The 12,182-nt window shown below is 46.1% G+C and overlaps 1 protein-coding gene across 6 annotated transcripts in view; it reads left to right on the top strand.

Moving 5' to 3' along the window:
• The window catches only part of ANKAR (ankyrin and armadillo repeat containing), a 356,791-nt gene extending 348,412 nt beyond the window's left edge, over positions 1 to 8,379 (top strand). For 5 of the 6 annotated variants that reach the window (XM_063932915.1, XM_063932914.1, XM_063932916.1 and 2 more), the window contains one exon: positions 8,150 to 8,379. In XM_063932915.1, coding sequence (XP_063788985.1) covers positions 8,150 to 8,355 — 206 coding nt within the window. In that variant the 3' untranslated portion in view covers positions 8,356 to 8,379. The remainder of the gene's footprint in view (positions 1 to 8,149) is intronic. The other variant, XR_010181859.1, reaches the window with a different exon arrangement.
• Positions 8,380 to 12,182: the final 3,803 nt, after the last annotated feature.

Here is a 12,182-nt window from a genome sequence, read left to right as displayed (position 1 = left end):
AGTGGCCATGCTTTCACCCCAAATTACTTCGCCTAGGGGTCCCAGAAGCTACCTGTTCCTGGATAATAGACTTCCTGACAGATAGGACACAGATGGTGAAAGCGGGGGAATTCACCTCTCAAGCGCGGTCCATTAGTACAGGGACCCCTCAGGGCTGTGTCCTCTCACCCCTGCTCTTCTCCCTGTACACAAATGACTGTACCTCAGAGGCGCAATCAGTAAGGATCATCAAATTCGCCGATGACACCACCGTCATCGGCCTCATCAAGGATGGGGACGAATCGACCTATAGACGGGAAGTAGACCGACTGGCCCAGTGGTGCATCCACAACAACCTTGACCTCAACCCCCTCAAAACTGTCGAGATGATAGTGGACTTCAGGAAGAAGTCATCTAGTGCACCTCCACTAACGATTGCTGACAGTGTGGTATCGCTAGTGGATTCCTTCAAGTTTCTAGGGACCACAATCTCCAGGGACCTTAAATGGGGGTCCAACGCTGACGCCACTGTTGGGAAAGCGCAGCAGAGGTTGTTCTTCCTCAGGCAACTAAGGAAGTTCAACATCCCACAGAAGCTCCTGCTCCTCTTCTACGCCGCGATTGTGGAGTCGGTACTGTGCTCCTCGATACTCGTATGGTACAGCTCCGCAAGTGCGAGGGACAGATGCAGGCTCCAAAAGGTGGTCAGAACCGCAGAGAAGATCATCGGGGCCGACCTTCCCTCAGTCCAGGACCTGTACTTGTCCAGAGCTAAAAAGCGGGCAATGAAGATAGTAAAAGACCACCTACACCCCGGCCACAGCATGTTTAACTTGCTTCCTTCAGGCAGGCGTTACAGGGCTGTCCCCGCCAGATCCACCAGAAGCCTCAAAAGTTTCTTTCCCCAAGCTGTCCGCTTGCTGAACTCCTGAACATTGACTGACTAGACGTACATGCAACTAACTTGTGTCCCTACGGTATACCTATCTGTGTAACTTTACTTGCCCACACACACACACACACACACACACACACACACACACACACACACACACACACACACACACACACACACACCTGCTTACCTGTTACCTACTTGGCTGTTGTAAAGCAAACCGAAGACAAATTCCTAGTATACGTAAGTATACCTGGCAAATAAAGCTGATTCTGATTCTGATATTCAACGGTGTACATAAACTTGGTGATGAAGCAAAGATTTCACATTTTCATTCATTGGTCCACAAGACCATCTCCGAGTCCTCCGTAGCCCACTAATTGTGCAGCTTCTGATCATTGCTGCAGAACAGCTGTAAGTTCCCCGCCCATTACTTATTCCCTGAAATAGGCCTTTTTAGAACTCTAAAATTGACTTTCTTTTGCAGTTTTTGATAACCTAAACTTTCTTTTGAGTTGTGAGCAAGGCAAAAACGCAAAGCCTTAACTCTGCACCCATACCAACCATATAATTGTAATACAAGGGGGCAAAAACATTTATTATGTTTGCATGCAGAGTAAATACTGGTGGTTTTTGCATGTAGCTCACACATGCAGCACAGTTTTATTATTACACTGCAATTTAGATCTGAGCTAGGACACGCCCCTCCCACATCTAACTCTCTCTGCCCGTGTTACATCTGCCCCACCTGGTGTTACCCAGGTGCACATTTTACATTTGCCCCACCTGCAGTGCAGCATGGTGTTACCTAGGTGCATATGTTACTTCTGCCCCACCTGCAGTGCAGCATGGTGTTACCCAGGTAACTACTGTATAATGAAATAAATATAAGTTTAGAACGCATTTCAAAAGTAAGTTGCATCTGACGATGGTGGTACAGTACATCACAGTATCACTGTAGAATGTGGGGATGGACTAGGGCTAACAATCAGTCTCAGCATTCATTCCATGTGCACGCATGGGAAAAGGGTAACGGGTTCATGCTGCGCATCCTGGGGGTGGGTCCTCATGTTACACCCCATCAGGACATTTGTCAGAATTGGCAGATGGCCGGTCCAGCAGTGTACAAGCAAGTCATACAGTCGGCACAGTAGATCCTTGGAACGTGTCAGCTTACTGCTCTTTAGAATAGCCATTTCTCTAACGTCCTAAGTGGATGCTGGGGACTCCGTAAGGACCATGGGGGAATAGCGGCTCCGCAGGAGACTGGGCACATCTAAAGAAAGCTTTAGGACTATCTGGTGTGCACTGGCTCCTCCCCCTATGACCCTCCTCCAAGCCTCAGTTAGATCTCTGTGCCCGAACGAGAAGGGTGCACACTAGGGGCTCTCCTGAGCTTCTTAGTGAAAGTTTTAGTTTAGGTTTTTTATTTTCAGTGAGACCTGCTGGCAACAGGCTCACTGCATCGAGGGACTAAGGGGAGAAGAAGCGAACTCACCTGCGTGCAGAGTGGATTGGGCTTCTTAGGCTACTGGACATTAGCTCCAGAGGGACGATCACAGGCCCAGCTTGGATGGGTCCCAGAGCCGCGCCGCCGGCCCCCTTACAGAGCCAGAAGGCAGAAGAGGTCCGGAAAATCGGCGGCAGAAGACGTCCTGTCTTCAACAAGGTAGCGCACAGCACTGCAGCTGTGCGCCATTGCTCTCAGCACACTTCACACTCCGGTCACTGAGGGTGCAGGGCGCTGGGGGGGGCGCCCTGAGACGCAATAAAAACACCTTGGATGGCAAAAAAATGCATCACATATAGCTCCTGGGCTATATGGATGCATTTAACCCCTGCCAGAATACATAGAAAAACGGGAGATAAGGCCGCCGATAAGGGGGCGGAGCCTATCTCCTCAGCACACTGGCGCCATTTTCCCTCACAGCTCCGTTGGAGGGAAGCTCCCTGGCTCTCCCCTGCAGTCACTACACTACAGAAAGGGTTAAAAAAGAGAGGGGGGCACTAATTAGGCGCAGTATTAACTATACAGCAGCTATAAGGGGAAAAACACTTATATAAGGTTATCCCTGTATATATATAGCGCTCTGGTGTGTGCTGGCAAACTCTCCCTCTGTCTCCCCAAAGGGCTAGTGGGGTCCTGTCCTCTATCAGAGCATTCCCTGTGTGTGTGCTGTATGTCGGTACTTTTGTGTCGACATGTATGAGGAGAAAAATAATGTGGAGACGGAGCAGATTGCCTGTAATAGTGATGTCACCCCCTAGGGGGTCGACACCTGAGTGGATGAACTGTTGGAAGAAATTACGTGACAGCGTCAGCTCTGTATAAAAGACAGTGGTTGACATGAGACAGCCGGCTACTCAGCTTGTGCCTGTCCAGGCGTCTCATAGGCCGTCAGGGGCTCTAAAGCGCCCGTTACCTCAGATGGCAGATATAGACGCCGACACGGATACTGACTCCAGTGTCGACGGTGAAGAGACAAATGTGACTTCCAGTAGGGCCACACGTTACATGATTGAGGCAATGAAAAATGTTTTACACATTTCTGATAATACGAGTACCACCAAAAAGGGGTACAGGTTGAGTATCCCATATCCAAATATTCAGAAATACGGAATATTCCGAAATACGGACTTTTTTGAGTGAGAGTGAGATAGTGAAACCTTTGTTTTTTGATGACTCAATGTACACAAACTTTGTTTAATACACAAAGTTATTAAAAATATTGTATTACATGACCTTCAGGCTGTGTGTATAAGGTGTATATGAAACATAAATGAATTATGTGAATGTACACACACTTTGTTTAATGTACAAAGTTATAAAAAATATTGGATAAAATGGCCTTCAGGCTGTGTGTATAAGGTGTATATGAAACATAAATTCATTCTGTGCTTAGATTTAGGTCCCATCACCATGATATATCATTATGGTATGCAATTATTCCAAAATACGGAAAAATCCCATATCCAAAATACCTCTGGTCCCAAGCATTTTGGATAAGGGATACTCAACCTGTATTATGTTCGGTGAGGAAAAACTACCTGTAGTTTTCCTGAATCTGAGAAATTAAATGAGGTGTGTGATGATGCGTGGGTTTCCCCCGATAACAACTGATAATTTCTAAAATGTTATTGGCATTATATCCTATCCCGCCAGAGGTTAGGGTGCGTTGGGAAACACCCCCTAGGGTGGATAAAGCGCTCACACGCTTGTAAGGGCTCTACCCTCGCCTGAGAGGGCCGCCCTTAAGGATCCTGCTGATAGAAAGCAGGAGGGTATCCTAAAAGGTATTTACACACATACTGGTGTTATACTGCGACCAGCAATCGCCTCAGCCTGGATGTGCAGTGCTGGGTTGGCGTGGTCGGATTCACTGACTGAAAATATTGATACCCTAGATAGGGACAGTATATTTTTGCCTATAGAGCATTTAAAAGATGCATTTCTATATATGCGTGATGCACAGCGGAATATTTGCCGAACTGGCATCAAGTCTAAGTGCGTTGTCCATTTCTGCCAGTAGAAGGTTATGGACACGTCAGTGGTCAGGTGATGCGTATTCCAAACGGCATTTGGAAGTATTGCTTTATTAAGGGGAGGAGTTATTTGGGGTCGGTCTTTCAGACCTGGTGGCCACGGCAACAGCTGGGAAATCCACGTTGGTACCCCAGGTCGCCTCTCAACATGAGAAGACGCCGTATTATCAGGCGCAGTCTTTTCGTGGACAAGCGGGCAAAAGGTTCCTCATTTCTGCCCCGTGACAGAGGGAGAGGAAAAAGGCTGCAGAAATCAGCCAGTTCCCAGGAACAGAAACCCTCTCCCGCCTCTGCCAAGCCCTCAGTATACGCTGGGGCTTTACAAGCAGAATCAGGCACGGTGGGGGGCCCGTCTCAATGAATTTCAGCGCGCAGTGGGCTCACTCGCAAGTAGACCCCTGGATCCTTCAGGTGATATCTCAGGGGTACAAATTAGAATTCGAGACGTCTCCCCCTCGCCGTTTCCTAAAGTCGGCTTTACCGATGTCTCCTTCTGACAGGGAGACAGTTTTGGAAGCCATTCACAAGCTGTATTCCCAGCAGGTGATAATCAAGATACCCCTCCTGCAACAGGGAACGGGGTATTATTCCACACTGTTGTGGTACCGAAGCCGGACGGCTCGGTGAGACCGATTCTAAATCTAAAATCTTTGAACACTTACATACAGAGGTTCAAATTCAAGATTGAGTCACTCAGAGCAGTGATTGCGAACCTGGAAGAAGGGGACTACATGATGTCTCGGGACATCAAGGATGCTTACCTTCATGTCAAATTTTACCCTTCTCACCAAGGGTACCTCAGGTTTATGGTACAGAACTGTCACTATCAGTTCAGACGCTGCCGTATGGATGGTCCACGGCACCCCGGGTCTTTACCAAGGTAATGGCCGAAATGATGATATTCCTTCGAAGGAAGGGAATTTTAGTTATCCCTTACTTGGACAATTCCCTGATAAGGGTAAGATCCAGGGAACAGTTGGAGGTCGGTGTAGCACTATCTCAGGTAGTGTTGCGGCAGCACGATTGGATTCTCAATATTCCAAAATCGCAGCTGGTTCCGACGACGTGTCTGCTGTTCCTAGGGATGATCCTGGACACAGTCCAGAAAAAGGTGTTTCTCCTGGAGGAGAAAGCCAGGGAGTTATCCGAGCTAGTCAGGAACCTCCTAAAACCGAGCCAAGTCTCAGTGCATCAATGCACAAGGGTTCTGGGTAAAATGGTGGCTTCCTACGAAGCAATCCCATTCGGCAGATTCCACGCAAGAACTTTCCAGTGGGACCTGCTGGACAAATGGTCCGGGTCGCATCTTCAGATGCATCAGCGGATAACCCTGTCACCAAGGACAAGGGTGTCCCTCCTGTGGTGGTTGCAGAGTGCTCATCTTCTAGAGGGCCGCAGATTAGGCATTCAGGACTGGGTCCTGGTGACCACGGATGCCAACCTGCGAGGCTGGGGAGCAGTCACACAGGGAAGGAATATCCAGGGCTTATGGTCAAGCCTGGAGACATCACTTCACATAAATATCCTGAAGCTAAGGGACATTTACAATGCTCTAAGCTTAGCAAGACCTCTGCTTCAAGGTCAGCCGGTGTTGATCCAGTCGGACAACATCACGGCAGTCACCCACGTAAACAGACAGGGTGGCACAAGAAGCAGGAGGGCAATGGCAGAAGCTGCAAGGATTCTTCGCTGGGCGGAAAATCATGTGATAGCACTGTCAGCAGTATTCATTCCGGGAGTGGACAACTGGGAAGCAGACTTCCTCAGCACGACCTCCACCCGGGAGAGTGGGGACTTCACCCAGAAGTCTTCCACATGATTAAAAACTCGACAGGTATTGCGCCATGTCCAGGGACCCTCAGGCAATAAGCTGTAGACGCTCTGGTAACACCGTGGGTGTACCAGTCAGGGTATGTGTTCCCTCCTCTGCCTCTCATACCCAAGGTACTGAGATTGATAAGATGGAGAGGAGTAAGCACTATATTCGTGGTTCCGGATTGGCCAAGAAGGACTTGGTAACCGGAACTTCAAGAGATGCTCACGGAGGATCCGTGGCCTCTACCTCTAAGAAGGGACCTGCTCCAGCAAGGACCCTGTCTGTTCCAAGACTTACCGCGGCTGCGTTTGACGGCAGGGCGGTTGAACGCCGGATCCTGAAGGAAAAAAGGCATTCCGGATGAAGTCATCCCTATCCTGATCAAAGCCAGGAAGGATGTAACCGCAAAAACATTATCACCGCAATTGGCGAAAATATGTTGCATGGTGCGAGGCCAGTAAGGCCCGACGGAGGAAATTCAACTGGGTCGATTCCTACATTTCCTGCAAACAGGAGTGTCTATGGGCCTGAAATTGGGGTCCATTAAGGTTCAAATTTCGGCCCTGTCAATTTTCTTCCAAAAAGAACTAGCTTCAGTCCCTGAAGTTCAGATGTTTGTAAAAGGGGTACTGTATATACAGCCTCCTTTTGTGCCTCCAGTGGCACTTTGGGATCTCAATGTAGTTTTGGGTTCCAAAAGTCACATTGGTTTGTACCACTTAAATCTGTGGAGTTAAAATATCTCACATGGAAAGTGGTCATGCTGTTGGCCCTGGCCTGGGCCAGGCGCGTGTCAGAATTGGCGGCTTTATCCTGAAAAAGCCCTTATCTGATTTTCCATTGGGACAGGGCGGAATTGAGGACTCGTCCTCAGTTTCGCCCTAAGGTGGTTTCAGCGTTTCACCTGAACCAACCTATTTGTGGTGCCTGCGGCTACTAGGGACTTGGAGGACTCCAAGTTGCTAGACGTTGTCAGGGCCCTGAAAATATATGTTTCCAGGACGGCTGGAGTCAGGAAATCTGACTCGCTGTTTATCCTGTATGCACCCAACAAGCTGGGTGCTCCTGCTTCTAAGCAGACTATTGCTCGTTGGATTTGTAGTACAATTCAGCTTGCACATTCTGTGGCAGGCCTGCCACAGCCAAAAATCTGTAAATGCCCACTCCACAAGGAAGGTGGGCTCATCTTGGGCGGCTGCCCGAGGGGTCTCGGCTTTACAACTTTGCCGAGCAGCTACTTGGTCAGGAGCAAATACGTTTGTAATATTCTACAAAATTGATATCCTGGCTGAGGAGGACCTGGAGTTCTCTCATTTGGTGCTGCAGAGTCATCCGCACTCTCCCGCCCGTTTGGGAGCTTTGGTATAATCCCCATGGTCCTTACGGAGTCCCCAGCATCCACTTAGGACGTTAGAGAAAATAAGAATTTACTTACCGATAATTCTATTTCTCATAGTCCGTAGTGGATGCTGGGCGCCCATCCCAAGTGCGGATTGTCTGCAATACTTGTACATAGTTATTGTTACAAAAATCGGGTTATTATTGTTGTGAGCCATCTTTCAGAGGCTCCTCTGTTATCATGCTGTTAACTGGGTTCAGATCACAGGTTATACGGTGTGATTGGTGTGGCTGGTATGAGTCTTACCCGGGATTCAAAATCCTTCCTTATTGTGTACGCTCGTCCGGGCACAGTATCCTAACTGAGGCTTGGAGGAGGGTCATAGGGGGAGGAGCCAGTGCACACCAGATAGTCCTAAAGCTTTCTTTAGATGTGCCCAGTCTCCTGCGGAGCCGCTATTCCCCCATGGTCCTTACGGAGTCCCCAGCATCCACTACGGACTATGAGAAATAGAATTATCGGTAAGTAAATTCTTATTTTTCTTACACAATATCCCTATATTACTGTTTTTATTCAGGTCCACACTGCAAAGATACAGAGCGTTACTACTGGAGAAATCATTGTAGATCCAAATCCGCAACCGCCACCCTGTCACAGAGACCGGGGATAGGCAGCGCCAGCAACCAGGACCGCCCAAATCTTGCAGCAGCTGTAGCAGCCACGAGACCGAAGACCACCAATCTGGGTCATTTAAAGCCTTTTCAGCAGAAAATAATGCAATAAAGGGCAAGGCCATTAACCACTTAACTGACGATTTATTTCGCAAAAAAAGCTCAGAAAATTGTTTTTTTTATGAGTGAATTAGGTGAAGAACATGAATTTAACCCTATCCCAAATGATTTTAGTTAAAAAAAAGGGGAAAATGTTTTTGTTTTTTTTTAATTTAAAAAAAAAATATATATATTTTCCCCCAAACATCGAAACATTAATCGGGAACATCGCGACCATCACGGCTTTCATTTTGAAAGCCGAGACAGCCTCGAGATATGCAGGGGGGGTCTGGGGACAGCTAGGGAGGGTTTATTTACACTCCCCAGTGGCTGCCATTGTCTGCAGCCGCTGGATGGGGGGATCCTGCCGTGCTGACCGATCAGCAGTGATCGGCAGCAGGGCAGACACAGGGGGAGAGTGCAGGGAGGCAGAGGGACCTTCCGGTCCCTCTGACAGCAGCAGCGGTGGGAAGTGCTAACACTCTCTATCTGACTGGTTGCATCCCGTGCGGCCAGGTCAGATAGAGCACTTGCAGGCATGGTCGCATCTGATGCGACCATGCCAGGCTAGTGGTTAATAATATTTATACTTGTTGGTTCGTTGGATAATACTATGTTACTGGACTGTTCTATGCCGTTACATAGGTATGAGAAGTTACACAGGAGTATACAGCAGTGTATGATACTGTTATTGCACAGCGCTGATGAAATGCACAGCTTTCCTAGTGTCGCTACAGTAAGGGGCGCTTACACGCCGGGGCGTAGTGTCCTGTAACCTTGCTGCAATCTCTGGCTTAGCACAGGATGCGGAGTGCAATAGAAAGAGGCACAATTGAACATACTCTGCACCCTTATAATTATACTTACTCTCTGGAGTCCTGCGGCGGCCGGCACTGATGACCTATATTACTGCAAAAATTGCATGGCGGACATGTTCCCGGTGATTCATGCATGTACCGTAGATATTTAATCTGTCATTTTTTGCAGACGATACCAAACTGTGTAAGGTTATAAATTCAGAGGGGATGCTGAGTCTCTTCAGAACGACTTATTTTAACTGGAAACATAAGCGGCAAAATGGAGAATGAGGTTTAATGTAGACAAATGTAAGGTAATGCACTTTGGTAGCAAGAACAAAAATACTGCCTACAGTATATACTAAATGGGGAAAAACTAGGGGATTCTGTACTGGACAAAGACTTAGGTGTTCACATAGATAACTAACTGGGCAGTAGTACCCAAAGTAGGATTGCAGCAAAGAAGGCAAACAAGGTATTAGTATGCATAAAGCGGGGAACTGACGCAAGGGATGAGAGTGTTATACTCCCACTATAGAAGTCAATAGTGAGGCCACATCTCGAATACTGTGCACAATTATGGGCACCATACTACAAAAAGGATATCCTGGAGCTAGAAAAGGTTCAGCGACGGGCAACCAAATTAATGAAGGGTATGGAGATGCTAGAATACGAGAAATGGCTTGATAGGTTAGGCATATTTACACTGTAAAAAAGGAGATTAAGAGGGGGCATGATTAACATTTACAAATATATAAGGGGTCAATACACAGAACTAGCGGGGGAATTGTCACAAAGGACACATGGACACCTGCTTAGGTTACAGTAGAGGAGATTTCGCACAAAGAGACTGAAAGGTTTCTTCACAGTAAGGACAATACGTATTTGGAATTCCCTGTCTGGGAGAGTAGTAATGGTGGACTTGTCATTACTTTTAAGAATGGGCTAGACAAATTCCTAATGGAAAAGAATATAGAGATGCTAGAATACGAGAATTGGCTTGATAGGTTAGGCATATTTACACTGTAAAAAAGGAGATTAAGAGGGGGCATGATTAACATTTACAAATATATAAGGGGTCAATACACAGAACTAGCGGGGGAATTGTCACAAAGGACACATGGACACCTGCTTAGGTTACAGTAGAGGAGATTTCGCACAAAGAGACGGAAAGGTTTCTTCACAGTAAGGACAATACGTATTTGGAATTCCCTGTCTGGGAGAGTAGTAATGGTGGACTTGTCATTACTTTTAAGAATGGGCTAGACAAATTCCTAATGGAAAAGAATATGGTGGGTAAATCATGCATTATAGTATTAAAATAAAATAAAAAATATATATAGGTATATATATATATAGGAATTTAATAAAGGCTAAGCATTTGACACAGTTAAATTAGTCTTAGGAGTTCACTAACATTTTGAACTCGATGGAAAAAATTGTCTTTTTTCAACCTTAGAAACTATGTTACTATATGTCCACAGAAAATGAGGCGCAGGCGCAATTTTCCCTGAGTCCTGCACATGCGTTATAGACTCTGGTACAAAGCTGCGTCAGCCAATGACAGAGAGGAAGGGGTCCACAAGGAGCTTGCACATGGGCCCCCTACTCTCTTAATCAGCCCCTGCCCACCGCCTGTATTAATCTCAGCAAAGATCCTTAATTTCATGATAGGCAGATTCAGGGGTGCCCCCCAGATCAAAGTGCCCTAGGCAGCTGCCTAATGGTAGAGCCAGCCCTGTATACAGATGTAGGGACAGGGACTCCAAAAGGAACTCCTCCCTGCAATGTGTTAGAAGTAAAGTGCTCACATTAGTGATGACCCCGCATATGCAGCAGTCACTGCTGGGGTGAGTTCCTCTGACGGTAATTTATGCAGAGTGTTGACCATAGGCTACAGTGGCTAATACCGTCTGAAGATGGCGTTAGCTGCCTGGGGCCAAACAAAGCTTTCCAGAGCATAGCAGACCCCGCAGAAACCTATAGGGGCTGCTTCTGCTGTCAAAAATATTGGGACCGATATTGGCCACAGTCCCTTCTTTGTACATCTAGCGGATGGTTAATACTTGCTGGTAGCCCCCCCAAAATATATTATATTAACAAAATAATGTGCTTCTGTTATGTAGTAAGGTTTCTGGCCACCCAGGGGGAGAGTTTCTTGGTACCTGGAAACCCCCCCTAAATGTACCAGAGATTTTTGATACAGCTAGTGTCTGACATTTATTGATTTATGGAATTACATTTATGAATATTAATATTTATTATATCATATATGGTTATTAATATATGGATATATTTAAATTAATATGCGTTATCATATATATCTGCAAATATATTATGTCAGGCTTACAAATTAATTGGCTGATACATATATGCAGTCCTTATATATATATATATATATATATGACTTATGAAATTATGAAGTTACGATTCCTTAAAGAGAGTTCAAGCTTGAATATTACCGCTCTTTTTATATGATTCTTTATTTACAGGCAGATCAAATCGTACAGAATAAGATATACACAGTAGTGATATATATACTAATTATTATATTAAGCTATGCTATGCTTCCTTCGTTACATAACATAAAACAACATGACATAAGTTTCACAAACAGTTTCAATTACTATCATATTTATACTTGCAAGTTAAAGATTGCCATCCCAAGAATCATTCCTTCTGCATGTTCTCCATGACTTCTCCTCCTGACTGACTTCCTTCCTTCTCCTTCTCCTCCTCCTTTCTTCCTCCCTCTAACTCCTAACTAAAAAGTCTGCTGCTTTTTATCCCATATTTTACCAATTCAAACTATCATATTCTCATAGTTTCCAATGGAATAGGTAATTATAGGTTTGTCAGATTCCAAGGTGTAATAAAACAAACATTGAACTGGGCTGTCGTGTCCTGTTCACAGAGGCACGGTGTCATAAAAGTGTGGTGTCCACACTGCCTTAAGCAAGTATAGTATTGTAAAATCTGGAATGTCTTTTCATCCAAAGTTCTGTTGTATTAACAAGTTTTCCTGGGGTGGGTTACACCATGT

Source organism: Pseudophryne corroboree, chromosome 7, assembly GCF_028390025.1.
Source record: "Pseudophryne corroboree isolate aPseCor3 chromosome 7, aPseCor3.hap2, whole genome shotgun sequence".
NCBI classification, from domain to species: domain Eukaryota; kingdom Metazoa; phylum Chordata; class Amphibia; order Anura; family Myobatrachidae; genus Pseudophryne; species Pseudophryne corroboree.
This window is presented reverse-complemented; position numbering and strand designations above follow the sequence as displayed.